This window comes from Bombina bombina, chromosome 5 (genome assembly GCF_027579735.1).
Source record: "Bombina bombina isolate aBomBom1 chromosome 5, aBomBom1.pri, whole genome shotgun sequence".
Lineage (NCBI taxonomy): Eukaryota > Metazoa > Chordata > Amphibia > Anura > Bombinatoridae > Bombina > Bombina bombina.
In genome coordinates, this window is record NC_069503.1 from 169,430,433 (window position 1) to 169,457,388 (window position 26,956).

Here is a 26,956-nt window from a genome sequence, read left to right on the forward strand (position 1 = left end):
TTTATATTAATATACTTTTAACCTCTGTGATTATCTTGTATCTAAGCCTCTGCAAACTGCCCCTTTGTTTCAGTTCTTTTGACAGACTTTCAGTTTAGCCAATCAGTGCCTGCTCCCAGATAACTTCACGTGCACGAGCACAGTGTTATCTATATGAAATACGTGAACTAACACCCTCTAGTGGTGAAAAACTGTTAAAATGCATTCTGAAAAGAGGTGGCCTTCAAGGTCTAAGAAATTAGCATATGAACCTCCTAGGTTAAGCTTTCAACCAAGAATACAAAAGAGAACAAAGCAAAATTGGTGATAAAAGTAAATTGGAAAATTGTTTAAAATTACATGCTCTATCTGAATCATTAAAATTTGTTTTGGCCTAGACTGTCCCTTTAACGCATGTAATACAAGCATCCTCAAACTCCTAAACAACCCACAAACTAGTAAAGTTTTCTACAACTTCATATTAGTAAATGCATAATCACGTGATTAATTAAATCAGCCAATCTGATTGAAATATACATTTTCTACTATCACTAACTAATCAAATTGCTCTATACTTGAGTCATTGATTACTCATCAGAACTTGTAAGTGCCATTTGTTACATTGTGTATTATACTTTGAAAGTATGTATATGGGAAATTAGTATTTAAGATAAACATTGATGATTACATTAGGCCACACAGTGCAATATTTCTGACAATGATTTTAATAATCCAATTATGTTTGATTCAATATAATCTTAAACTGATAGCTCAAAGGGATAGTCTACCTAACATTAAACTGTCATGAATCAGATACAGCAGAAATTAAAATCACCTCTTTACTGTCATGCTATTTTCAAGGTTTTTCTTCCTTCTATTGAATTTCATTTTCATTAAGAAATGTCATCTTAAATGCCAGCCCATTATTAACACATGTGTAGGGGTGGTGTTTCAAACTAGACTGCAATCAATAAGGGTTACACAGGTGCAGAGAGAAAACTGTCCCAGCTTTTAAAATATACATTGATTGCAAATAAATATATATGATACCCTGATTACATGCTATTTTCACAATTATTCTTGCTCAGAATAATTATATATTTATACTATATAATAGTGGTATAAATAAATATATGAAAGACAACATTGTTTAGAAGAAAAAGGGAATTTAGGGAAATGTAAATATGCTTGCAAAAGATTTCTAACATAACACACACACACACACACACACATGTATATACCCAAGTATGTGCAAAGATATATGTACAAATTCTAGCATTACTAATCATTTAAAAAAAGAAAAAATAATGAAATAGGCATATCATGATTTCTAGAAATACAAATACACATTAATTTATGTGAAAACATCATATATCAGATTTTTTTGTATAACAAATAAACAGCTAGATTACGAGTTTGGTGTTATGAGTGAAAAATCAGCATTATGCTTCATAAAGCTGCTTTTTCAATAAAGCCGCTATTAAAAGTCTTGTAGGTATAGGTGTACCGCACACCTTTTTGGCCATCACGCAACGTCAGTACCACACTTTTTAAAAAGTCCTTTTTCAATGGGGCTCCCATAGCGCCGGTAGTACCTGGGAGGCCAAAAAGTGAGCGGTACACTCTATAACCACAAGATCCGTATCGCCATCTAAAGTCAGTAGTTATTTGTTTTACGTTACAAAGCTATACCATAAAACTCATAACTAAAGTGTTAAAAAGTACACTAAACTTCCTATTAACCCCTAAACCGAGGCCCTCCCACATTGCAAACACTAATTTTTTTATTAACCCTTAATCTGCCGCTCCTGACATCGCTGCCACTAAATAAAAAATATTAACCCCTATTCCGCCTCTCCCTGACATTGCCACTATAATAAACCTATTAGCCCCTAAACCGCTGCCCTCCCGCATCGCAAAAACTATTTAAAGATTATTAACCCCTAATCTGCCGTCCACCCACACCGCCGCTATACTAAACCTATTAACCACTAAACCGCAAGCCCCCCACAACGAAATATACTATAATAAATTATATACCCCTAAACCTCTGACCTTCCACATCACTAGCTCTACATAAATATATTGACCCCTAAACCCAACCCTAACGTAACCCTAAGCCTAAATCTAACCCTAACCCTAACACCACCTAACTAAAGTATAATTAAAATAAAGCTAAATAAAACCTACAATTATTAACAAAAAATTCCTATTTAAAACTACACTGTGTGCAGAATTATTAGGCAAATTAGTATTTTGACCACATCATCCTCTTTATGCATGTTGTCTTACTCCAAGCTGTATAGGCTCAAAAGCCTACTACCAATTAAGCATATTAGGTGATGTGCATCTCTGTAATAAGAAGGGGTGTGGTCTAATGACATCAACACCCTATATCAGGTGTGCATAATTATTAGGCAACTTCCTTTCCTTTGGCAAAATGGGTCAAAAGAAGGACTTGACAGGCTCAGAAAAGTCAAAAATAGTGAGATATCTTGCAGAGGGATAGAGCACTCTTAAAATTGCAAAGCTTCTGAAGCGTGATCATCGAACAATCAAGCGTTTCATTCAAAATAGTCAACAGGGTCGCAAGAAGCGTGTGGAAAAACCAAGGCACAAAATAACTGCCCATGAACTGAGAAAAGTCAAGCGTGCAGCTGCCAAGATGCCACTTGCCACCAGTTTGGCCATATTTCAGAGCTGCAACATCACTGGAGTGCCCAAAAGCACAAGGTGTGCAATACTCAGAGACATGGCCAAGGTAAGAAAGGCTGAAAGACGACCACCACTGAACAAGACACACAAGCTGAAACGTCAAGACTGGGCCAAGAAATATCTCAAGACTGATTTTTCTAAGGTTTTATGGACTGATGAAATGAGAGTGAGTCTTGATGGGCCAGATGGATGGGCCCGTGGCTGGATTGGTAAAGGGCAGAGAGCTCCAGTCCGACTCAGACGCCAGCAAGGTGGAGGTGGAGTACTGGTTTGGGCTGGTATCATCAAAGATGAGCTTGTGGGGCCTTTTCGGGTTGAGGGTGGAGTCAAGCTCAACTCCCAGTCCTACTGCCAGTTTCTGGAAGACACCTTCTTCAAGCAGTGGTACAGGAAGAAGTCTGCATCCTTCAAGAAAAACATGATTTTCATGCAGGACAATGCTCCATCACACGCGTCCAAGTACTCCACAGCGTGGCTGGCAAGAAAGGGTATAAAAGAAGAAAATCTAATGACATGGCCTCCTTGTTCACCTGATCTGAACCCCATTGAGAATCTGTGGTCCATCATCAAATGTGAGATTTACAAGGAGGGAAAACAGTACACCTCTCTGAACAGTGTCTGGGAGGCTGTGGTTGCTGCTGCACGCAATGTTGATGGTGAACAGATCAAAACACTGACAGAATCCATGGATGGCAGGCTTTTGAGTGTCCTTGCAAAGAAAGGTGGCTATATTGGTCACTGATTTGTTTTTGTTTTGTTTTTGAATGTCAGAAATGTATATTTGTGAATGTTGAGATGTTATATTGGTTTCACTAGTAAAAATAAATAATTGAAATGGGTATATATTTGTTTTTTGTTAAGTTGCCTAATAATTATGCACAGTAATAGTCACCTGCACACACAGATATCCCCCTAAAATAGCTATAACTAAAAACAAACTAAAAACTTCTTCCAAAACTATTCAGCTTTGATATTAATGAGTTTTTTGGGTTCATTGAGAACATGGTTGTTGTTCTATAATAAAATTAATCCTCAAAAATACAACTTGCCTAATAATTCTGCTTTCCCTGTAAATACATACTTACCTGTAAAATAAAACCTAAGCTAGCTACAATATTACTAATAGTTAGCTTAGCTTTCATTTTTATTTCACAGGTTAGTTAGTAAATAGTTATTAACTATTTAATAACTACCTAGTTAAAATAAATACAAAGTTACCTGTAAAATAAAACCTAACCTGCTTTACACTAAAAACTAACATTACAATAAAATAAAATAAATTAAATTATTAAAATACAATTTTCTAAATTACAAATTAGCCCTATCAAAATAAAAAAGCCCCCACAAAAATAAAAAAAAACCCCTAGCCTACACTAAACTGCCAATGGCCCTTAAATTGCCTTTTGCGGGGCATTGCTCCAAAGAAATCAGCTCTTTTACCTGTAAAAAAAATACAAACACCCCCCAACAGTAAAACCCACCACCCAACCAACCAACCCCCCCCCCCAAATAAAAACCTATCTAAATAAACCTAGGCTAACCATTGCCCTTAAAAGGGCATTTGGATGGGCATTGCCCTTAAAAGGTCATTTAGCTCTTTTATATTGCCCCCTACAATCCACTTACAGTTATCGAAGTCCGAACATCCATCCTCATCCAAGCGGCAAGAAGTCTTCATCCAGGAGGCCTCTTTGATCCTCATCCATCCGGTGAAGTCCTCATCCAAGCCGAAAGAAGTCTTCATCCAGACGGCATCTTCTATCTTCATCCATCCAGCGCGTAGCGGGTCCATCTTCAAGACATCCGGCCAATAGGATGAAAGCTTAATCCTATTGGCTGATTGCAACAGCCAATAGGATTTTTTCCCCTTTAATTCCTATTAGCTGTTAGAAATCTTTCAGCCAATAGGAATGTATGGGACGCCATCTTGGATGACGTCACTTAAAGGGAACCTTCAGTTTATGTCGGCGACCGTAAGAAGAGGATGCTCTGTGCCGGATGTCTTGAAGATGGACCAGCTCCACGCCGGATGGATGAAGATAGAAGATGCTGTCTAGATGAAGACTTCTGCCCGCTTGGATGAGGACTTCGCCGGATGGATGAAGATCGAAGAGGCCTCCTGGATAAAGACTTCTTGCCACTTGGATGAGGACTCCGCCGGCTGGATGAGGATGGATGTCCGGACTTCGATAACTGTAAGTGGATCGTCGCGGGTTAGTGGTTTTTAAAGTTTTTTTTGGGTGTTTCTTTAGCTTAGGGTTTGGGCAATGTAAAAGCCCTTTTAAGGGCGATGCCCATCCAAATGCCCTTTTCAGGGCAATGGTTAGCTTAGATTTATTTAGATAGGTTTTTATTTTGGGGGGGGGTTGGTTGGTTGGGTGGTGGGTTTTACTGCTGTGGGGTGTTTGTATATTTTTTTACAGGTAAAAGAGCTGATTTCTTTTGGGCAATGCCCCACAAAATGCCCTTTTAAGGGCCATTGGCAGGATCGATGTTCGATAACTGTAAGTGGATTGTAGGGGGGAATTTAAAAGAGCTAAATGACCTTTTAAGGGCAATGCCCGTCCAAATGCCCTTTTCAGGGCAATGGTTAGCCTAGGTTTATTTAGATAGGTTTTTATTTGGGGGGGTTGGTTGGTTGGGTGGTGGGTTTTACTGTTGGGGGGTGTTTATATTTTTTTTTACAGGTAAAAGAGCTGATTTCTTTGGGGCAATGCCCCGCAAAAGGCCGTTTAAGGGCCATTGGCAGTTTAGTGTAGGCTAGGGTTTTTTTTAATTTTGGGTGGGCTTTTTTATTTTGATAGGGCTATTCGATTAGGAGTAATTCGTTTTTATTTTTAATCATTTTGTTTTTTATTTTTTTGTAATTTAGTGGGTTTTTTATGTAATTTAGAAAGTTGTATTTTAATAATTTAATTTATTTTATTTTATTGTAATGTTAGTTTTTAGTGTAAAGCAGGTTAGGTTTTATTTTACAGGTAACTTTGTATTTATTTTAACTAGGTAGCTAGTAAATAGTTAATAACTATTTACTAACTAGTCTACCTAGTTAAAATAAATACAAACTTACTTGTAAAATTAAAATAAAACCTACGCTAGCTACATTATAACTATTAGTTATATTGTAGCTAGCTTAGGTTTTATTTCACAGGTAAGTTTGTATTTAGTTTTAAATAGGAATAATTTATTTAATAATTATAAGGTTTATTTAGATTTATTTTAATTATATTTAAATTAGGGGATGTTAGGGTTAGACCTAGGTTTAGGATTACGTTAGGGTTAGGCTTAGGGGTTAATAACTTTAGTATAGTAGCGGCAACATTGGGGGCGGCATATTAGGGGTTAATAAGTGTAATGTATGTGGCGGTGATGTTAGGGGCAGCAGATTATGGGTTAATATCGGTAATGTAGGTGGCGGTGATGTTAGGGGCAGCAGATTAGGGGTTAATAACATTATGTAGGTGGCGGCGATGTTAGGGGCAACAGATTAGGGGTGTTTAGACTAGGGGTGTTTGTTAGGGTGTTATGTTTAAACGTAACTTTTTCTTTTGCCCATAGACATCAATGGGGCTGCGTTACAGAGCTTTTCTTTCTGCAATCGCAGGTGTTAGGCTTTTTTTTGGCCACCTCTCCCCATTGATGTCTATGGGGAAATTGTGCCCGAGCACTTCAATGCAGCACTTGATTTCAGTGCGGTATGGAGCTCAAAGCCACCATATCGCCCACACAAGCCTGCTTTTTAAAAACTTGTAATAGCAGCGCTATAGGGAGGTGAAATAACGTCGATTTTGTGGCGGTCGTTAATTTGCCTATACCGCTCAAAACTCGTAATCTAACTGAAATACAATAATAACTTTCTATGAGATATAATTGTTTGCTCAGGTATAAATCTAGCAATTTCTTGGATGTTAACAGATGAAAAATAAAAAGTTAGCTTTAGAGAAATGTGCTTGTTCATGGACAGTAATGAAATGGAATAAATAAAGTTGAAAAAACAGAATATCCTCTACAACGATGACTCTTATTTATCAACAGTTTGATGCTCATTGCGCCGTACTTGACGTGCGTGTTTTTGACAGACTTTTTAATAAATAAGGCAGTCGTATGTAGATTTGCGGCAGCGATGTCTACTGATGTCTGGCGAGCATATTGACTCCAACGAATGCTTCGAGATTGACGCAGTGATAAATCGGCCCCAAAGAGTTTAAATCCCAGCAATGACCCAACTGCAATATATATATTAAAGGGACAGTCTACACCAGAATTTTTATTGTTTTAAAAGATAGATAATCCCTTTATTACCCATTCCCCAGTTTTGCATAACTAACACATTTATAATAATATACTTTTTACCTCTGTGATTATCTTGTATCTAAGCCTCTGCAAACTGCCCCCTTTTTAAGTTCTTTTGACAGACTTACAGTCTAGCCAATCAGTGCCTGCTCCCAGATTACTTCACGTGCACGAGCACAGTGTTATCTATATGAAATATGTGAACTAACACCCTCTAGTGGTGAAAAACTGTTAAAATGCAATCTGAAAGAGGTGGGCTTCAAGGTCTAAGAAATTAGCATATGAACCTCCTAGGATAAGCTTTCAACTAAGAATACCAAGAGAACAAAGCAAAAATGGTGATAAAAGTAAATTGGAAAATTGTTTAAAATTACATGCTCTATCTGAATCATGAAAGTTTATTTTGGTCTAGACTGTCCCTTTAATATTATAATGCTACAACACTTTAACACTATACTGTACTAGTAATCCCTGGTCCTCAGAGAAAAAAAGCATTATATGCAGTTATACTGTACTGCAAGAAAAAATCTGATTCTACACACAGGTTTTTTTCAAACAACAAAAAAAAAAGCACATGCAGTTGACGGAGGCACAAACAACTGTAATGTTCAGAAGCTGAGAAGCTGAGTGAAAGTGATTCAAAAATTGCTGAGGTTCACTTAGACTCCCTCCTACCTATGCTAGGTTAAAGAGTGGATTGGACAAGCCTGTTTGGCATTTAATGCATGACTTGCTGTCCCTCACATAAATCATTTAGTAATGCTCTTGCAGGATTGGACGAGGAAGTTATACACATAAATGGTCAAAACCCCTGTACATCACTGCAAATGAATAAGATGATTTGTCAAATGATCTCAGCCCCTGTCCCCCATTCCCTGTGATCTCTGCCCCTTTTTTGGTGCTGAAAGTTTCAAACGAAAAAAGAAACAAATGCAGCTAAAAAACATGAAACATTTTGTTACTAGGCCATTCGTCTAGCTGTTATGCGGACGGATGGACTAATTTGTATTTGTCCATAGACGAATGTGCATGTCTTAATAAAACCTTTAGTGAAAGACTTTGCAATATTTAAATTACTCTCTTTAAATGCCGGGTAAGAAAATAAAGTTTCATGTTTGTTTAAAGGGACTTAAAACCCCCAAAATTATTTAAATACATTTTAAAAACCTTTCCAATTTACTTCTATTATCAAATTTACCTCATGCTTTTGGTATCCTTTATTGAAAAGCAGATAGGAAGGTGTTCGAGTATGCTCGTGACTTGAGCAATAAATGGTAGCAGTTTATAATTATGTGGCACAAACAGTTGCTGGCAGCTGTGTTTCCATTCATGCACTGCCCCAGAACTGTTCACTCTACCTATCTAGATAACTCTTTAAAAATGAATATCATGAGAATGAAGTCAATTTGATAATAGAAGTAAATTTAAATCTTTTTTTAAATGTATGCTCTATCTGAATCACAAAAGAAAAATTTTGTGTTTCAAGTCGCTTTAGTGCTGGCAACTGCCTGGCATTTTAATATATCTAGCTGACCAATTTTCCTAAGCATTAAATCACAATTTTCTTAATGTTTCCAATTTGTACTGATGATTCATGGGCATTTTGAGAACTGCTAAATTCAAATGAGAATTGAACAGGAATTAATTGACCTGCAAATAGCTGCTTTGATTCCCCTGGCAAGTGACAGAAGTGATGGCATTTTTCATTTAAATTCTTTATTCATTGAGATTACTTGTCTCTTGAAACAAGAATAAAAGGGTGGAAAATGCTGTCTGTGAAAAGTATAGATAAGTGCTCAGCTAGCGTTAATTCCTGGTAAGCCCAGAAATAAAATAACTGTACAGAGATTTCTTTGTAAACAGATATTTCTTTCACCCCTTGCCTGCCGATGAGAACTGCAATGCAAAACTTTTTCCAAATCAATCAATTAAAGGGATATTAAATGGTCATTATAATGAAAAAATACACATTCTGATTCAGTAGAACATGAATTAATTATAACACTAGTGACAACCTAACTGTGTTCTAGTTTCCATTGAGGTGGTAACGTTTGGAAACTGGTGATAAAAACATTTATCTCCATTAAAGTCTATGGAGAATTTTTGTTATCATCAGTTTCCAAACTTTACCACCTCAATGGAAACTAGCCCTCTGTGGGCTAGTTTACAAGTGGAGCGATACAATTTTTTCACTCATGAGCGCTAACTGTGCTCATGAGCATTTAGCCAATTAGCGCCTTCTCATTTGTAACTTCATGGGCGTGAGCACACTGTTATCTGTATGGCACTCACGAACTAGTGCCCTCTAGCTGCGAAAAACTGCCAAATGCATTGAAATAAGGCCTTCAAGGGCTTACAAATTAGCATATGAGCACCCCTAGGTTTAGCTTTCAACAAAGAATACCAATAGAACAAAGCAAATTTGATGATAAAAGTAAATTGGAAAGTTGTTTAAAATTGCATTCCCTATCTGAATCAATAAAGTTTAATTTTGACTAAACTGTCCCTTTTCTCACACACTATCCTGAAGCTGCACTAGACCAACTGAGCTAAAGCTGAAGGTGCATTAAGAATACTTCGAATTCCTATGTTTTTCACTTAAAAGAAAATATACATATTTGAGCCCTTCCCAGTCAAACACCTTGTTATATACCATTTCACTTTAAAATCCTTCTGAATAATTTTTTTCAATAATTAACTATTTTAATAAAAATGTGTCTAGCTGAAACTGACGCTGACCCAATAAGTTTCATATGCAACACCTTATAGGTGGATTTTAGATAGTGCCACAATCAAATTCATATAATCAGTTTACATGAAATCTAGAATTGTGCGGATTTTTTTTACTTAAAGGGACAGTCTACACCAGAATTTTATTGTTTTTAAAGATAGATAATCCATTTATTACCCAGTTTTGGATAACCAATACAGTTATATTAATATAATTTTAACCTCTGTGATTACCTTGTATCTAAGCATCTTCTGACAGCCCCCTGATCATGTGACTTTTTTCTTTTTTTATCTATTGACTTGCATTTTAGCCAATTAGTACTGTGTTGTGCTGACTCTTAAATAACTCCAAGGGCAAAAGCACAATGTTATCTATGTGGCCCACATGAACTAGCAGTCCCTTGTTGTGAAATGCAAGTAAAAAAGCATGTGATAAGAGGCTGTCTGTAGTGGCTTTGAAACAGGCAGGAATTTAGAGGTTTAAATGTTATAAAGTATATTAATATAATAAAGCTGGGAAATGGTTAGTAAAGGCGTTATCTATCTATTTAAACAATAACAATTTTGGTGTAGTCTGTCCCTTTAAGTGATAAATGTTAGTTAATTAATTAATACCAGTAACATAAAGCTTTAAAACTGGCTGCATTTGATATTACTTGCCAGAAAAATGAATGACAGCATATATGGGCAGAGGAGATTTTCTATTCTGGATTAACATCACTTTTAATGAGATTTAATTTGTCCATAGGGAAATCACTTCAATTTTTATGGTGAAACAAGCTATAAGTTTTTTAATATAATGCTTAGTGATTGGAAATACCACATTTAATTTTAAATTTGCTTCATAGGGACTTAGAAAAATTGTCCCAGCTAATCTATCAGCTAACTGGCTCAACAACAATAAAATCAGTTCAGTTTATCTGGATGACCTTTTAGAGTCTAAAATATATTGTCAGCGAAAAAGTAAGTTTGTTGTTATTTTATTATTTTCATGATAAAAAATATCTTTGCATTTAATATAATGAACCAAAAAAAAAAAAATTATGTAATGTAAATAAAACATTTAAACTGACATTCTAGGGCGAGATTACATATGTGGCGTTGGGCACAAAGCCCGGCGTCGACAGTTTTTAGTCGAATCGAGCGACCACATATACAGCACAGCAAACAATTTACTCGCCTAGATTTTACACTTCGCCAACAGTGTTTGCTCCCATAGACTAACATAGAACTGGCGTAGCAAGTCGATATCACATAAGCAGCGCAAGGACTTACACTTGCAGAACGGATAGATTTTACTCCATTTTCATCTTGCCACACATTGGCAAGCGCAGCAATCCTTGTGCAGTGTGAAAAAGCACCGTAACTCCCTGAAAGGCCTAACAAAAACCTAACGCATGTGTAATCACATACATATCAGCCGCAAATATCAAACAGTTAAACCTTTCCTGGCAACTTTATTATTACAGCCTTTGCAAGTGTGTCAAACCAATCACAAACAGCACAACCTCTCACCTGCAGCCTTAAAACACCTGACAATGCACACCCTCATTAGCCACCATGTTTCCCTTACAATATCTCAAACGTTTGGATAGACGGCGTCGTGGGGCACAAGGGATTCTGGAAGGGCTTCCAGCCCCTGCTGCTGCTGTTGATGCTCTACCTGTTGCTGTTAATGCTCTACCTGCTGCTGCTGTTCTACCTGCTGCAGCTGATCTACCTGCTGCTGATGTCCCTGGTCTTGGTGCTGTGGCCGCTCCTGTCCGTGTTCCTCATGCTGCTGCTGCCCCTGCCCCTGCTCCTGGTACTGCCCCCGCTGCGGTTGTTGCAGCTGCTGGTCAGAAGCCAGAAGGGCCAATAAGAAGTCAGCATCAGCAGAGGGCACCAAGGATCCATAGGGTTAGGGTCAACCTGTTTGGAATGACAGAGGAGAAGGTCAGGGACATCTGTAAGCCTCATTGACCTGTATGAGGTCTTGAAGGATGATATTGACCCTCAAGCAAATAGAAACCGAGCTCTGACTGGTATGCAGAAGCTATTGTGTGTTGTACACTTCCTGGCATCCGGATCACTCCAGTCAACAAAGGGCTATGTATCTGGCCTAGCGCAGTCCACCTTCTCAAGAGTCCTGGGGGAGGTGTTGACTGCTCTGGATAGACAGACACAGCGATACGTTCATTTCCCTCTTACCCTCAGGAGTGGAACAGTCTTAAACAAGGCTTCAATCGACTGGGGGGTATAACCAATTTCATGGGGCAAATTGATTGCACACATGCTCGTATAGTGACCCCACATGAGAAGCCATTCCTCAATATTAACAGGAAATGGTTCTACTCCTTGAATCACTAGATGGTCTGCTATACCAATCTGAAATACACCCAAGTGTATGCAGGCTTTCCAGGGAGTGGACATGACTCCTACATCCTGCAGCAGACCTCCTTGTTCCAGCTTTTTGAAGATGGAACACTCTTGGGAGGTTGGCAGCTTTATGAGTATGCACTACATTAAAATGATCTGTCTTATTCACTAAAAGTTGAATGTAATGGAAATATAAATTAACTTCAAAGATAAGGCTTAAACAGCAGAAATACCAACAAATTTTTCTTAATGAGTATTTTGGTAGACTGTCCCTTTAAAGGACCAGTTCACTCATAATAGGTTGGTGGCATAGCAGCACCAACATGGTAGTACAATTTTAATTAGTGTAATACCCCAAAAAATAATTGTAAAAGTAAATTGTTTTACCTTTTAAAATTATTTAGCAGATGCTGTCCTCAACAATCCTGAAATGCCTGGATAAAAGGGCTGGGCAACATTGCTATGCTAGCCCGCCCCCTGACCAAGCTAAATTGCACAATTAGTTTATGCAGGAATACATTTTCATGCAGTGTTATATATTATTATTATGTAATAGTAATAGCGAGCTTGCTTCTGCGGCTACTGGTCACAGCGCATAGAGCTGTCGTGCAGTAAGCACAGTGAGCATAGAAGGCAGCGATATGCTGTGACCAGATCGCTCTTTTGACACTATTCACAGTAAAGTAAGCCGAAGGTGAGCCGTGGTCAGCACCATGATTAAAGTGAAAATGAATCACTGCTGAAGACAGAGGCGCATTTTTGAATGCTGGTCTGTGTTTACAATAGCAGTGATGTAATTGTGAGGGCCTGCACATGCGTACTGCGCTACACAGAGTGAGCCTGAAGTGGCCAAAAAAAAAAGTAAGGGGTATGGTAACAATGTTCAAAAATGGACTATAATAAAAAATGTTTTATAAAGATACAAAATGATGTTAGATGTTTGCCCAGCACCAACATATTTTATTATGTCTGCACATTCTATTAAAATGAATTCTTGCTTTGGGTAAACTGTCCCTTTAAGTTTATTGAATTTCTACAAATTTACAATATAGTGATAAACCATATAAGTTATACATGTCCGCTATCGAGGTCTAGTAGAAATCACTATATTCATCCTTTAACAATGCATACTATTGTTAAAGGGACATTAAATCAAAAAATATTATTTTATGTTTCAAATAGAGACAACTGCTTAAATGTTTCAAATTTACTTATATTAGCAAATTTAGTTCATTTTCATGTTTTTTTGTGTGAAAGAGATACCTAGGTAGGTAGCGTGAACATGCCTGAAGTACTACATGACAGGAAATATTGCTGCCATCTAGTGCTCTTGCTAATATTTAACATTGTTGAAAAACTGCTGCCATATAGTGCTGCACACTCTTGAGCTTATATTTTTGTGTTTCAAATATGGATAACCCAAAACAAAGAATATATGATAAAAGAAGTAAATTATTAACTTTTTACAATTTAATGTTCTATCTAAACCTTGAAAAATATTTTGCTCTTATGTCCCTATAAGCACATGATGAACCTGTATTAATCATAATATCTATGTAACATGACAGGTGATGCAAGATACTGCTGCAGACCATGGTTGTTGACCCCCTTGGCCTGCCCCTTTACAGAGCCACAACTCAGGTACCAGGAGGCCCACATTCGTACCTGTAATGTTATTGAAAGGAGCTTTCGCCTACTCAAAACCAGATTCAGATATTTAGATATGACGGGCGGAGCTTTTCAGTATAACCCCAACAGATTGTGTTCCATTGTCAATGCATGTTGTATTGTACACAACATTACTGCCGACACACGTCTATTGGGAGAAATTGAGCCACAGCAGCATGAGGTGGTGCCTGTACATGAGGGTGTGGACATGGGGACACTGAGGAGGAACCAAGTAAGGACTTTTGTTTTCCGTGAATACTTCACATGTAAGTTACACTAACTCATATAGGTCACACGTATTATGATGTATGATTGTACCTCACCAACCATTGCATGTGTATATTTCATGTTTTGCAGGATTCCATACTGTGGATTTCAATTGCATGTAAGTGAAACTACTACATCCCACCCCCCTTCCCTTAACCCCCCCTAATTACTGAATATGTCTCATTGTTTAATTCATGTTTAGATCACACAGAATATGTAAAATTTTCATGCCAGAGAAGACTGCACACTGATGTCACTTCCCCATGTTCCCTGATGATGTAAATAAACCTGTATAATATGTACCCCTGTGTACATGTGTTGTATGTGAGATACATAGATTAACATTTTATAAGTGAATATTACAATCTGTACCCTTCATACACAACTATGTGATGTGAGTAAGAGTACAATAATATTTCATAAAGATGATTATATTACCTGTGGTGTATTGCCATTTCAACACAGGTCACATCATCATGTTTATTCCATATTAGTGTACTCAAACACCCAACACATGGATGTGTATGATATTTACATGGTAAATAACAAAGAACAATGATTATGTTGAACTAGAAATATTTTTATTTTTTACATGGCTTTTTGGATGAGTGAGCTGAGGGGCTTGTGGTATATTGCCTTGTCCTCCTTGCTCCTGCAGATTCTGGTATTTCTGCTTTTTTGCTGGTGGCAGATGATACGCTTGAGGCTGTGTTCCACCATCACATCCAAAAGCTGATTATGTTCTCTTGATCTATTGTCCGCCTGCAGCTGCATATCAACTAGCCATCTCATCATCTGTGACTGATTGTCCACAGTTTCATGGAATTATGTTGCCATGTCTCTCAGCAGCTCTAGGCCCCGTCTGGGGAACCTCTCTGGGATTCTGAGGAGCCTCCTCTGTATCCTAATGTATTTTGCATCCAGGGGAGGCTCCAATGCATACTCAGACTGTTGAGCAACATGGCTGGAAGTTGTTTGAGGGCCAGGAGTCTGGAGAACAGGTGATGCTGGTGGATGTACTGCTGCTGCTGGAGGTGGAATTGCTGAAGCTGTGGGTTCTTGGGATGGAATTGTTGAAACTGCTGCTGAAGCTGATGTTGGTGCTTCTGATGAAGCTGTTACTGAAGCTGATGTCAGTGCTTCTGATGAAGCTGATGCTGGTGTTTTTGATAAAGCTGCTTCTTAAGCTGATGTTGGTGCTTCTGCTGAAGGTGATGTTGGTGCTTCTGATGAAGCTGCTGCTGAAGCTGATATTGATGCTTCTGCTGAAGTTGCTGCTGTAGCTGATGTTGGTGCTTCTGATGAAGCTGCTGCTGAAACTGATGTTGGTGCTTCTGCTGATGCTGTATGTTGAATTTCTGCAGATGGTGGAGCTCATCCTAATGCTGCAGATGGTGGAGCTTGTCCTAATGCTGCAGATGGTGGAGCTCATCCTAATGCAGCAGATGGTGGAGCTCATCCTAATGCAGCAGATGGTGGCGATCGGCAGTCCCACTGTGAAAAAGTGTGGGACCACCCAGCCTCTTCAATAGCCACACTGGCTTGAGACTGTGTTTGCTCTTGTAGGGGGAATATACCTGTACGCTTTGTGCCCATGTTGGCTCCCGCTCAAAACCAAAGGGAGGATATCCCTCTGGCGATGAATGTTGCCACGGGTCATATTTCAGTGTTGGTGACATCACTTATGGCTCCTGTATTGAAGCCAGTCAACCATGCTCCTGCCTGGGAGCTGACTGTTCCTGTTGTTGCTTGAAGAATGGTGGTGGTGGCATGGTGGAAGGCCCTGATGGATGCACAGAGGGTGCTGTTTGTATCCTTGTTACAGGTGGTGCAGTAGGTGGTTCTGTGGAGGAGTTAAAGGATGAGAGGGATTAGTACAGTCAGATATATGTACATGTGGGTATCTTATTTACATTGATACATGCTAAGGCTTATACTGATTCACATGTCAACCTCTGGCATCTCTCCTGCCATCTTTCCTTCTGGCTATCCCTCTCCACACTTCACTTACTCCCTGTTGGGTGCCCACTGCTCCTCCTGTCCTCTACTCTCCTCCTCTCCCTGCCACTCCTCTCCCCTCCTCCCCTGCTCACTACCTCTGCCTGCCATCCTAACTCTTGTCCCTCCACACACACTCCCAGTCATTCCCACGCAGGTCCAGTCACACACAATCACAAACAAGCACTCAGCCTATCACACTGTGTAAAAAATAAAAATGTGTGAGGTGTTTAAAAATAAAAGTGTGGTGTATGTGTATATGTATGTATGCAAAAATGTGTGTAATTTGTCAAAAAATGTGTAAGTGTCCAATTACTCTTCAATCCAATGCGACCTAACTAACTCTTTTGAGTGTGCCTCTTTCTCTCTTCACTCACTAAATCCTCCACTCCTGGGCCGTGTGCTATAGCTCAAAGAACAATCCAAACACACGCAAAAAAATGTTGGTTGCGCATGGGTTTATATTGGGATTTTGAATGGCACATTTACGTGACGGTTTATTAATGTGTTTCGTGTTTCGATTTTCTGTGTGAAGTCCTCATTAACATAAAACTACTCTTTATTAACAACTTACGAGTGCAAAATACTGGCGACGCCAGAAACGTGTATTTTGCGGCGTGGTTTATGTGATTCACCCGATGTGCGAGGTGAATTTATGGGTGAACGGGGGTTTAAGCAGTTTCGCTGAAACTTATGACGTATATGTAATCTCACCCCTAGTGTAAAAATATGTTATATTTAATTAGAGCATTTTGTATTTAAATTGATTCCCTTTTTCTTATCATCTGTTTAACTGCAACAAATGGGTTAAGCATATAGTTAAAGGGATATGAAACCCAAATTTGTCTTTCATGATTCAGATAGAGCATGCAATTTTGAGCAATTTTAAAGGGACACTGAACCCAAATTTTTTCTTTTGTGATTCAAATAGAGCATTAAATTTTAAGCAACTTTCTAATTTACTCCTATTATCAAATTTTCTTCATTCTTTTAGCATCTTTATTTGAAATGCAAGAAAGAAAGTTTAGATGCCGGCCCAATTTTGGTGAACAACCTGTCACCTGTCACTGAACGAAAAAAAAAGCTTAGATGCCTTCTTTTTCAAATAAAGATAGCAAGAGAGCGAAAAAAATTTGATAATAGGCGTAAATTAGAAAGTTGCTTAAAATTGCGTGCTTTATCTGAATCACAATAGAAAAATGTTGGGTTCAGAGTCCCTTTAAGCAACTTTCTAATTTACTCCTAGTATAAATTTTTCTTCTTTCTCTTGGTATCTTTATTTGAAAAAGCAGGAAGGAGTCGGACCATTTTTGGTTCAGACCCTGGGTAGCGCTTGCGGATTGGTGGTTACATATAGCCACCAATTAGTAAGTGCTACACAGGTGCTGAACCAAAAATGGGCAGGCTCCTAAGCTTACACTCTTGCTTTTCAAATAAAGATACTAAGAGAACAAAGAACACTTGATAATAGGAGTAATTTAGAAAGTTGCTTAAGAGTGCATGCTCTATCTGAATCATGAAAGAAAACATTTGGATTTAATATCCCTTTAAGGCAGAACACTCCAGCACAGTAGATCACCGCTCTGGGTCAAGATGAAGTTGGCTGGTGGGTGAATTAGGAGTAACATACATACATGAACTGGCCATTAATTCAGGTGTCTGCTAAATTCTGCTTTTTTATATATTTGCTGTTTATAGGAATACTCTAGTAACGGTTTATAAAGTCTGTAGAACAGACCTGGTATGAACTTTGGACAGGGCGAGAGGGGCACCCGCCCAGGGCATAATGCTTTTGGGGCTCTGCAGTGACAGGGTTGAAAGTACAATGTCCATCCTGTATTTAGTTTATGAAGAAGTGTTTATGGTATCAGGAGGTGTAATATACAGGTGGCCCTCGATTTACAACGATTCAATTTGCACCATTTCAGAATAACAACCTTTTTTCCAGTCATGTGACTGCTATTGAAAAGCATTGAGAAGCAGTGCATTGATTAAAATAGTTAGTAGGTGGAGCTGTCCGCTTGTGTTGCAGCAAAGATATGCAAGCCAAGCAAGCTAAAATGAATCAGTATAACTAGACCTGAGCTATCGAGCAGCTTTCATAGGAACAAGATCTTCCGGTCTATACATCAGTCCAGATTGGAATACATAGAAAGAATTGTTTGCAGAAAAATGCAAGTAAAGTGTGTGTTGTGTGATTATTTTATTAGGTTTATAATGCCGTTTTTGCAAATGTTTTTGTTTATGTAACTTAGTTTAATTATATATTCTGTGTTGTGTGATTATTTTATTAGGTTTATAATGCATTTAAAGTCTTCATTTTAAAGCTTTAAAAATAATGTATTAGGTGTTACTTATGACAATTTTGAGAGGGGCCTGGAACCTAACTCTCTCACTTCCCATTGACTTACATTATAAACTGGGTTTTAATTTACAACGGTTTCAATTTACAACCATTCCTTCTGGAACCTAACCCCGGCGTAAACTGAGGGCTACCTGTATAGTGTTATTCTTTATAAAGGACATACTAAATGTTGGGACAGGGTGGGACATACAGGTTGCAGGATATGGGGAGGGGGAAAAGGGTGCTAAGTTGAGGGGGCCCACATTTATCTTGCCCAGGGCCCTGAAAATTCTAATTATGTCCATGGAACTGACAAATCAGTAATATGTTATTTTATTATCAAACACTACACCATCGTGCTCCTTTTCTTTGCAGTATCTGAAGCTTTAAATTTATGTTTTCTAGCTAAAAGATCTTTTAACTTGCTTAAATAGTGCAATTTCATGTGCAGAAAATCTTTAGAGTTTAAAATTTCTGTAAGAAGCTCTGTAGGTAAAGTGACATTGTTTCCAATTTCTCCCTGTAAGACAGCATGTCGTTTGCAGACATGCAGTGAAGACATTTTGGAATTTTTAAGAAATTTTTTTGTCAAGAAAACATTTCTATCGCATAGCAATAGGCAGAAAAAGAAATGCAATACAGCAATATTATTGTTTATGTTGCTTTGAGAATAGTCAAATAAAACAACATTTATTCAAGTTAAAATTAAAATGACAGCCATTGGAAATACCAACATCACTAGGTGGTATAAATGAAATAAATAAACAAAATCTATTATATATATCAGATGGTATTTTTCTTTTTTTTTCTATTTATGTGTTGGTGGAGGAGTTACAAAAAATATCATCATTCAATATTCAGTAATAAGTTCATAAGAGCCCTTTTAGCATTAGTAAATGATAATATTAATAATAACCCCTCCCTTATCCCATTTCCTTGATTCAGGGTTCCAGTAAAAATAGCAATCAAAGAAAACTAAAGAAAAAAGTAAAAATATGTTGACAAATTACTAGCATCAAATTTGCCACAAAAGTGTGCAGGTTTTAAAAAAAAAAAACGCCAACTGACAAGGTCGTGTTTATCTGTTTACTTCCTCTCAAGGCCTCTCCTTATTTATCAAAAAAGCCGTCAAAAACACGAGCGTCAAGTACGGTTTAGAAGAGCATCGGACTGGTGTTAACTAACATTTATCAATGTCGCGGCTATTCGGGTTTTTCACAACTTTATTTATATCATTTCATTACAGTCTACGAACAAGCACATTTCTCTTTGGCACATTATTGTATATAGTGTAAATATATTCTTTTTCTGAGCAGGACTAATTGCGAATATAGCAAGTAGCGACATATTTGGTGCAAAGGGGAGAGTGAATTATTCTAATTCTTTTTAATATTGTACATACATATTTTAGTATGTATATACACACACACACACACATATATATATATATATATATATATATATATATATATATATATATATTTCAAGGATTAAGCACTCAGGGAGGGAGCTGTTAACCAAACAAATTTCTGTCAGGTTGATGCCTGATTTTCCCGCTCTTTCCTTAAATAAGCAGGGGCTCGTGCCAGCCCCGCCCACTAAACCCAATGACCTATCAAAAGACGGGCCTATTCCTCCAAAGGTCAAGGCCCCTTCACGTTACTCCGTACTCCCAGGGGCTTCTTTACGGTCATATTTTCCCGGGTTAGGGTTCTAGACCAATCATGCTCACTGACAAAGGGCGCACACCCCTAACGAGCCAATCATATAGAATATATCACAAGTAGTAAAATACAGGGTAACACCCAACGTATCTCATTGGTGGACATAAGCCTGTTGTGTATAATGTAGCGTGTGACGTTAATTTTCCTGTTTTTTCCTTACCAACATAGGATACATAGGCATTAATAATTGTATTGTAGATAAACTAATACTAATGATAACACTGATAATTTTCTGGTCAGATTATACACAAAGACACATTTGAAATATCACTGAATATAATCTATACAGATAATCTAAAGTGATGCATTAGTACACCAAAAATACACCCAATAATTGTATGTAAAACAGTGTCTTGCTCTAGCGAAACAAGATTAACTGCATCCTACAAAAAGCAAAGCAAGCTACTGCATCCATGGATAATAACTAATGTGACCTGACATCTATTGATTTAGCATGGCAGTTCCCATTTGTCTAATATGTAGGTCAATGCATGCAGGAAAATTCCTGCAGTTCCTTAGCTCAACCGCAGGTATCTCTGTGCACCTTCTGCTAACAAGTAAAAAATATGTGTAGCTCATTGCTATCCATAAATATATCCCCTTGGATTCCAAACACCTTTAGCAATGTGCATTCTGTTTAATTGCTCTGCAAAGTTATTTTTATGGAAGCAATAGTGATCAATCAGAAAGGCATTTTATGTTTTTTATTGACAGCGTAGCATAATAGCTTTCCAGGAAAAAAAAATATCAACATAGGCAGGAAACTAGAGAAACTGCCTGGTCTGCAATTCATTAATGTTTGCTGTGCTGACTAAACAAACAGGTAAAAAAAAAAACACTCTCTATGTTGTGTTATCAAATGATATGTCTCTGTAATGATAACAAACTGCTGTAATTTTTGTAGGGTTTGTCATTTTAAAGCTGTATATAATTTATAGTATTGATTGGAAGATGTAGGTGAATAAATGATGTCAGCACTCAGCAGCTGGTAAATTTAAAGCAATTTTTTTTTAAAGAGACTTTAAATACCTAGGGCGCGATCACAAATACGGCGCAGGTTTCGGCGCAAGCATGGGAACCTGTGCTGTCCGTAATTTCACCTCGCACATCGGGGTATTACATAAACCCCTCCGGCAGTTCATAAAGTGCCGTAAGTCGGATAAACTAGCGATGTCCAGAAATGAGCGTAAAGACAATTTTCTGGAGTCACTAGTGACTTACGGCACTTTAGAAACTGCCGGCGCCTAAGAAAAGTAAATAAAATAACAAATCTCCCGTAAAAGTCTAACACGCCTCATAAAAAATAAGCCCGACACGTAAAACCCCTATATCCGCAATCCCCCCCTCTCATTACTAATATTAAATGTATTAACCCCTAGACCGACAACCCCCCACAATGCAATATGCCTATTTAAACTATTAACCCCTATATCCGCCATCAAACCCACACTACAAGTAATAACTAAATTATTAACCCCTAAACCGCCATAGCCCACAACGCAATAAACCTATTCAAGTATTAACCCCTAAACCGCCATAGCCTATTAAATGTATTAACCCCTAATCTGCCATTGCCAACGTCGCCGCCACTATAATCAAGTTATTAACCCCTAAACCTAAGTCTAACCCTAACCCTAACACCCCTCTAACTTAAATATTATTTAAATAAATCTAAATAAATTTACAATTATTAACTAAATTATTCCTATTTAAAACTAAATACTTACCTATAAAATAAACCCTAAGATAGCTACAATATAATTAATAATTACATTGTAGCTATTTTAGGATTTATTTTTATTTTACAGGCAACTTTGTATTTATTTTAACTAGGTACAATCGTTATTAAATAGTTATTAACTATTTAATAGCTACCTAGTTAAAATAAATACAAATTTACCTGTAAAATAAATCCTAACCTAAGTTACAATTACACCTAATACTACACTATCATTAAATAAATTAAATGAATTAACTACAATTACCTAAAATTAAATACAATTAAATAAAATAAAATAAAGTACAAGAAAACCAAAACACTAAATTACAGAAAAAAAAGAAGTTTAAACTAATTACACCTAATCTAAGCCCCCTAATAAAATAAAAAAGCCCCCCAAAATAATAAATTTCCCTACCCTATACTAAATTACAAATAGCCCTTAAAAGGGCTTTTTGCGGGGCATTGCCCCAAAGTAATCAGCTCTTTTACCTGTAAAAAAAGAAATACAACCCCCCCAACATTAAAACCCACCACCCACACACCCAACCCTACTCTAAAACCCACCCAATCCCCCCTTAAAAAAACCTAACACTACCCCCTTGAAGATCTCCCTATCTTGAGCCGTCTTCACCCAGTCGGGCACAAGTGGACTTCCAGAGGGGCAGAAGTCTTCATCCGATCCGGCCAGAAGAGGACATCCAGACCTGCAGAAGTCTTCATCCAGGCGGTATCTTCTATCTTCTTCCATCCGGAGCGGAGCGGGTCCATCTTGAAGACATCCGACGCGGAGCATCCTCTTCCATCCGACGGCGACTGAAGAATGAAGGTTCCTTTAAATGACGTCATCAAGATGGCGTCCCTTCAATTCCAATTGGCTGATAGAATTCTATCAGCCAATCGGAATTAAGGTAGGAAAAATCTTGAGCTCGCATTCTATTGGCTGATTGGAACAGCCAATAGAATGTGAGGTCAATCCTATTGGCTGATTGGATCAGCCAATCGGATTGAACTTCAATCCGATTGGCTGATTGCATCAGCCAATAGGATTTTTCCTACCTTAATTCCGATTGGCTGATAGAATTCTTGGATGACATCATTTAAAGGAACCTTCAGTCGCCGTCGGATGGAAGAGGATGCTCCGCGTTGGATGTCTTCAAGATGGACCCGCTTCGCTCCGGATGGAAGAAGATAGAAGATGCCGTCTGGATGAAGACTTCTGCCAGTCTGGATGTCCTCTTCTGGCCGGATTGGATGAAGACCCTCTGGAGGTCCACTTGTACCCGGCTGGGTGAAGACGGCTCAAGGTAGGGAGATCTTCAAGGGGGTAGTGTTAGGTTTTTTTAAGGGGGGTTGGGTGGGTTTTAGAGTAGGGTTGGGTGTGTGGGTGGTGGGTTTTAATGTTGGGGGGGTTGTATTTCTTTTTTTACAGGTAAAAGAGCTGATTACTTTGGGGCAAAGCCCCGCAAAAAGCCCTTTTAAGGGCTATTTGTAATTTAGAATAGGGTAGGGAAATTTATTATTTTGGGGGGCTTTTTTATTTTATTAGGGGGCTTAGATTAGGTGTAATTAGTTTAAACTTCTTGTAATTTTTTTTATTTTCTGTAATTTAGTGGGGGTTTTTGTACTTTAGTTTATTTTATTTAATTTTAGGTGATTGTAGTTAATTAATTTAATTTATTTAATGATAGTGTAGTGTTAGGTGTAATTGTAACTTAGGTTAGGATTTATTTTACAGGTAAATTTGTATTTATTGTAACTTGGTAGCTATTAAATAGTTAATAACTATTTAATAACTATTGTACCTAGTTAAAATTAAAAAATGTAAAATTAAAATAAATTCTAAAATAGCTACAATGTAATTATTAATTATATTGTAGCTATCTTAGGGTTTATTTTATAGGTAAGTATTTAGTTTTGAATAGGAATAATTTAGTTAATAATAGTAAATTTATTTAGATTTATTTAAATAATATTTAAGTTAGGGGGGTGTTAGGGTTAGGGTTAGACTTAGGTTTAGGTGTTAATAACTTGATTATAGTGGCGGCGACGTTGGCGGCGGCAGATTAGGGGTTAATACATTTAATAGGCTATGTGGGCTATGGCGGTTTAGGGGTTAATACTTGAATAGGTTTATTGCGTTGTGGGCTATGGCGGTTTAGGGGTTAATAATTTAGTTATTACTTGCGGTGTGGATTTGATGGCGGATATAGGGGTTAATAGTTTAAATGGGCATATTGCGTTGTGGGGGGTTGTCGGTCTAGGGGTTAATACATTTAATATTAGTAATGAGAGGGGGGATTGCGGATATAGGGATTTTTTACGTGTCAGGCTTATTTTTTATGAGGCGTGTTAGACTTTTACGGGAGATTTGTTATGTTATTTACTTTTCTTAGGCGCCGGCAGTTTCTAAAGTGCCGTAAGTCACTAGCGGCTCCAGAAATTTGTCTTTACGCTCATTTCTGGACATTGCTAGTTTATCCGACTTACGGCACTTTATGAACTGCCGGAGGGGTTTATGTAATACCCCGATGTGCAAGGTGAAATTACGGGCGAAGCGGGTTCTCACGCTTGCGCAGAAACCTGTGCCATATATGTGATCGCACCCCAAATGAGTAGCAGATTTTTTTCTGACAATTTTAAAAGTTATATCTATTTCCACTCCCCCTGTACCATGTGACAGCCATCAGCCAATCACAAATGCATACACGTTTATTCTGCACATGCTCAGTAGGAGCTGGGGACTCAAAAAGTTTAAATATAAAAAGAGTGTGCACATTTGGTTAATTGAAGTAAATTGGAAAGTTGTTTAAAATTGCATGCTCTATCTGAATAATGAAAGTTTAATTTTGAATTTAATGTCCCTTTAAAAATATAGTTCCATACAAGTGTAAAATACATTACTGGTTAAAGGTACATGAAACACAAAATTTTTCTTTCATAATTCAGATAGAGAATACAATTTAAAAAAAAAATTCTAATTTACTTCTATTATCTAATCTCTTTCATTCTCTGGGTATCATTTGTTCAAGGAGCAGCAATGCACTACTGGTTTCTAACTGAACAAATGGGTGAGCCAATAACAATCTATATATATATATATATATATATATGGAATCACCAATCAACAGCTAGAACCTAGGTTCTCTGCTGCTCCTGAGCTTGCCTAGATAAACCTTTCAGCACATGATAACAAGAGAAGGATGCAAATTAAATAATAGAAGTAAATTGGAAAGTTGTTTAAAATGGTATGCTCTGTCTGAATCATGAAAGAAAAACAATTGGGTTTCTTGTCCCTTTAACATGCCACTGAAATAATCATGGACAAAGGTTAAACTATAGACTATAGACAAGGGGGCCGATTTATCAACCCCCTATTTACCTGTTTCCGCGCGAGCCTTCAGGCTCGCCGGAAACAGGAGTTTAAAAGCAGCTTCTTAACTCGTCCGCCACCTCTGAGCAATCGGATAAGATCGGGTTAATTGACACCCAAATCTGCAGGGGGCGGCATTGCACAAGCATTTCACTAGAAATGCTTGTGCAATGATAAATGCCGCTACAGGGGATATATATATATATATATATACATACATATATATATATATATATATATATATATACACACACATCTCAAATACAAGCAATCTATGCTAGTTTGTAGATTACATATTGCAGACTGTACCTTGCCCTTTGTTTGTTCAGTAATTATGTTGCTTTCAGTAGCTACAGAGATAAACATATCTCATTGTTATATGTGATTCTACTGTTCCTGATAAAATATTTATGTTGTGGGTGAGTGATGCTCTCTAAGGAAGCCAGTGAGTGGTTTTTAATCCAGTATATTGAATAGTCCTGAACATTTATTTGCGCAGGGAAAAAGCAATGCTTCATTTTTTAAGGGAAATGCAAGTCTTGTAAATTATTATTTTAATTGAATAGCAAAACGCTTTCATATTGATGAAAAGAAAAGAAAACAGCACAGAAATTGGAGAAATAACTGTTCTTTGTCCTATTGGTCAATCATCATGGATATTAATTAGTCTAATAAAGCCAGTGTATGTTCTCTTGGGAAGCAAACAAATATATTTCTCATTCTTAGAGTGATACAGTAAAATACTTTTCTATCAGTCCAGTCATGTAATGGCTATTTTTGGGGAACACTATTTATACTGAAGCTATGCTCATTTTTTTTGTTTTTCCCATGTAAGCAATAAATTAATACATAAATTGATCATGAATAAATAATTATAAGACATAAACCAAATACATTTTCTTACATTCAACATGAATAAAATTACCATATAAAGCTGTTATTTAAAATGTAATAACATCTTAAATTGTCTTTTTTTTGTCCTTTCAAGGCTGTTTAAAGGGACAGTATACCCCAATTTTAATTTAACTGCATGTAAAAGACACTACTATAAAAAATAATATGTACAGATACTGATTTAAAAATCCAGTATAAAACCTTTTAAAACTTACTTAGAAGCTCCAAGTTTAGCTCTGTTGAAAAGATTAGTCTGGAACACCCACTGAAAGGGGCTGAGAGCAGACCCTTCTCCCTTTCCTCCATCCCCTGCATATGAATAGACCCATTATATAAGCATAAGCAATGTGAAGTCTGTATACATTAGTATACATCTAAAACTTTTGGGCTTGGTTAGGAGTCTGAAAATCAGCACAATGTTATTAAAAAATAAGCAAAACTATACATTGTTACAAAAACATCACCAGATGGGCTACATAAATGGATCATTTACAACACAAAGAAAAATCTAGTGTACAATGTCCCTTTAAAGTCCCAAGAAGCTTCTACATTCAAATCAATTATATAAATTGCCTGATATGTAAATAAAAAAACGTTAGACACCTTAGTAAACCTTAATGCAAAGAGTTGAGACTCTAGTAGGTATTTTTTCACTATTATCTTAGAAAATACAAGGCTAGATCAGTTACTTCCTGGTTTGGATATTCACTAATGTATATATATTTTAATCTAGATTGGTTAAAGGGACAGTATACTGTAAAATAGTTTTTCTCTTAATGTATTGCCAATGGCTTTTAATACCAGCTGAGTAAAAAAATATCTGAGAAAATGCAATTTCATGTATATTTTTGTATATGAATACGCTGGTTTTGTGCTTTGAAACCACAAACTATAAA

At 37.3% G+C, this 26,956-nt stretch overlaps 1 protein-coding gene across 4 annotated transcripts in view; it reads right to left on the reverse strand.

The window, feature by feature from the left end:
- Positions 1-14,569: 14,569 nt before the first annotated feature.
- Positions 14,570-26,956, reverse strand: part of LOC128659268 (serine-rich adhesin for platelets-like) — a 224,252-nt gene continuing 211,865 nt past the window's right edge. For 3 of the 4 annotated variants that reach the window (XR_008402320.1, XR_008402319.1, XM_053712944.1), the window contains one exon: positions 14,570-15,853. Coding sequence is in view for 1 of the 4 variants with exons in the window: in XM_053712944.1 (XP_053568919.1) it covers positions 14,954-15,469 (516 nt within the window). In the remaining 3 variants the exon portion in view is untranslated. Of the gene's footprint in view, positions 15,854-26,275; positions 26,370-26,956 lie in introns of those variants that run through there. The other variant, XR_008402321.1, reaches the window with a different exon arrangement.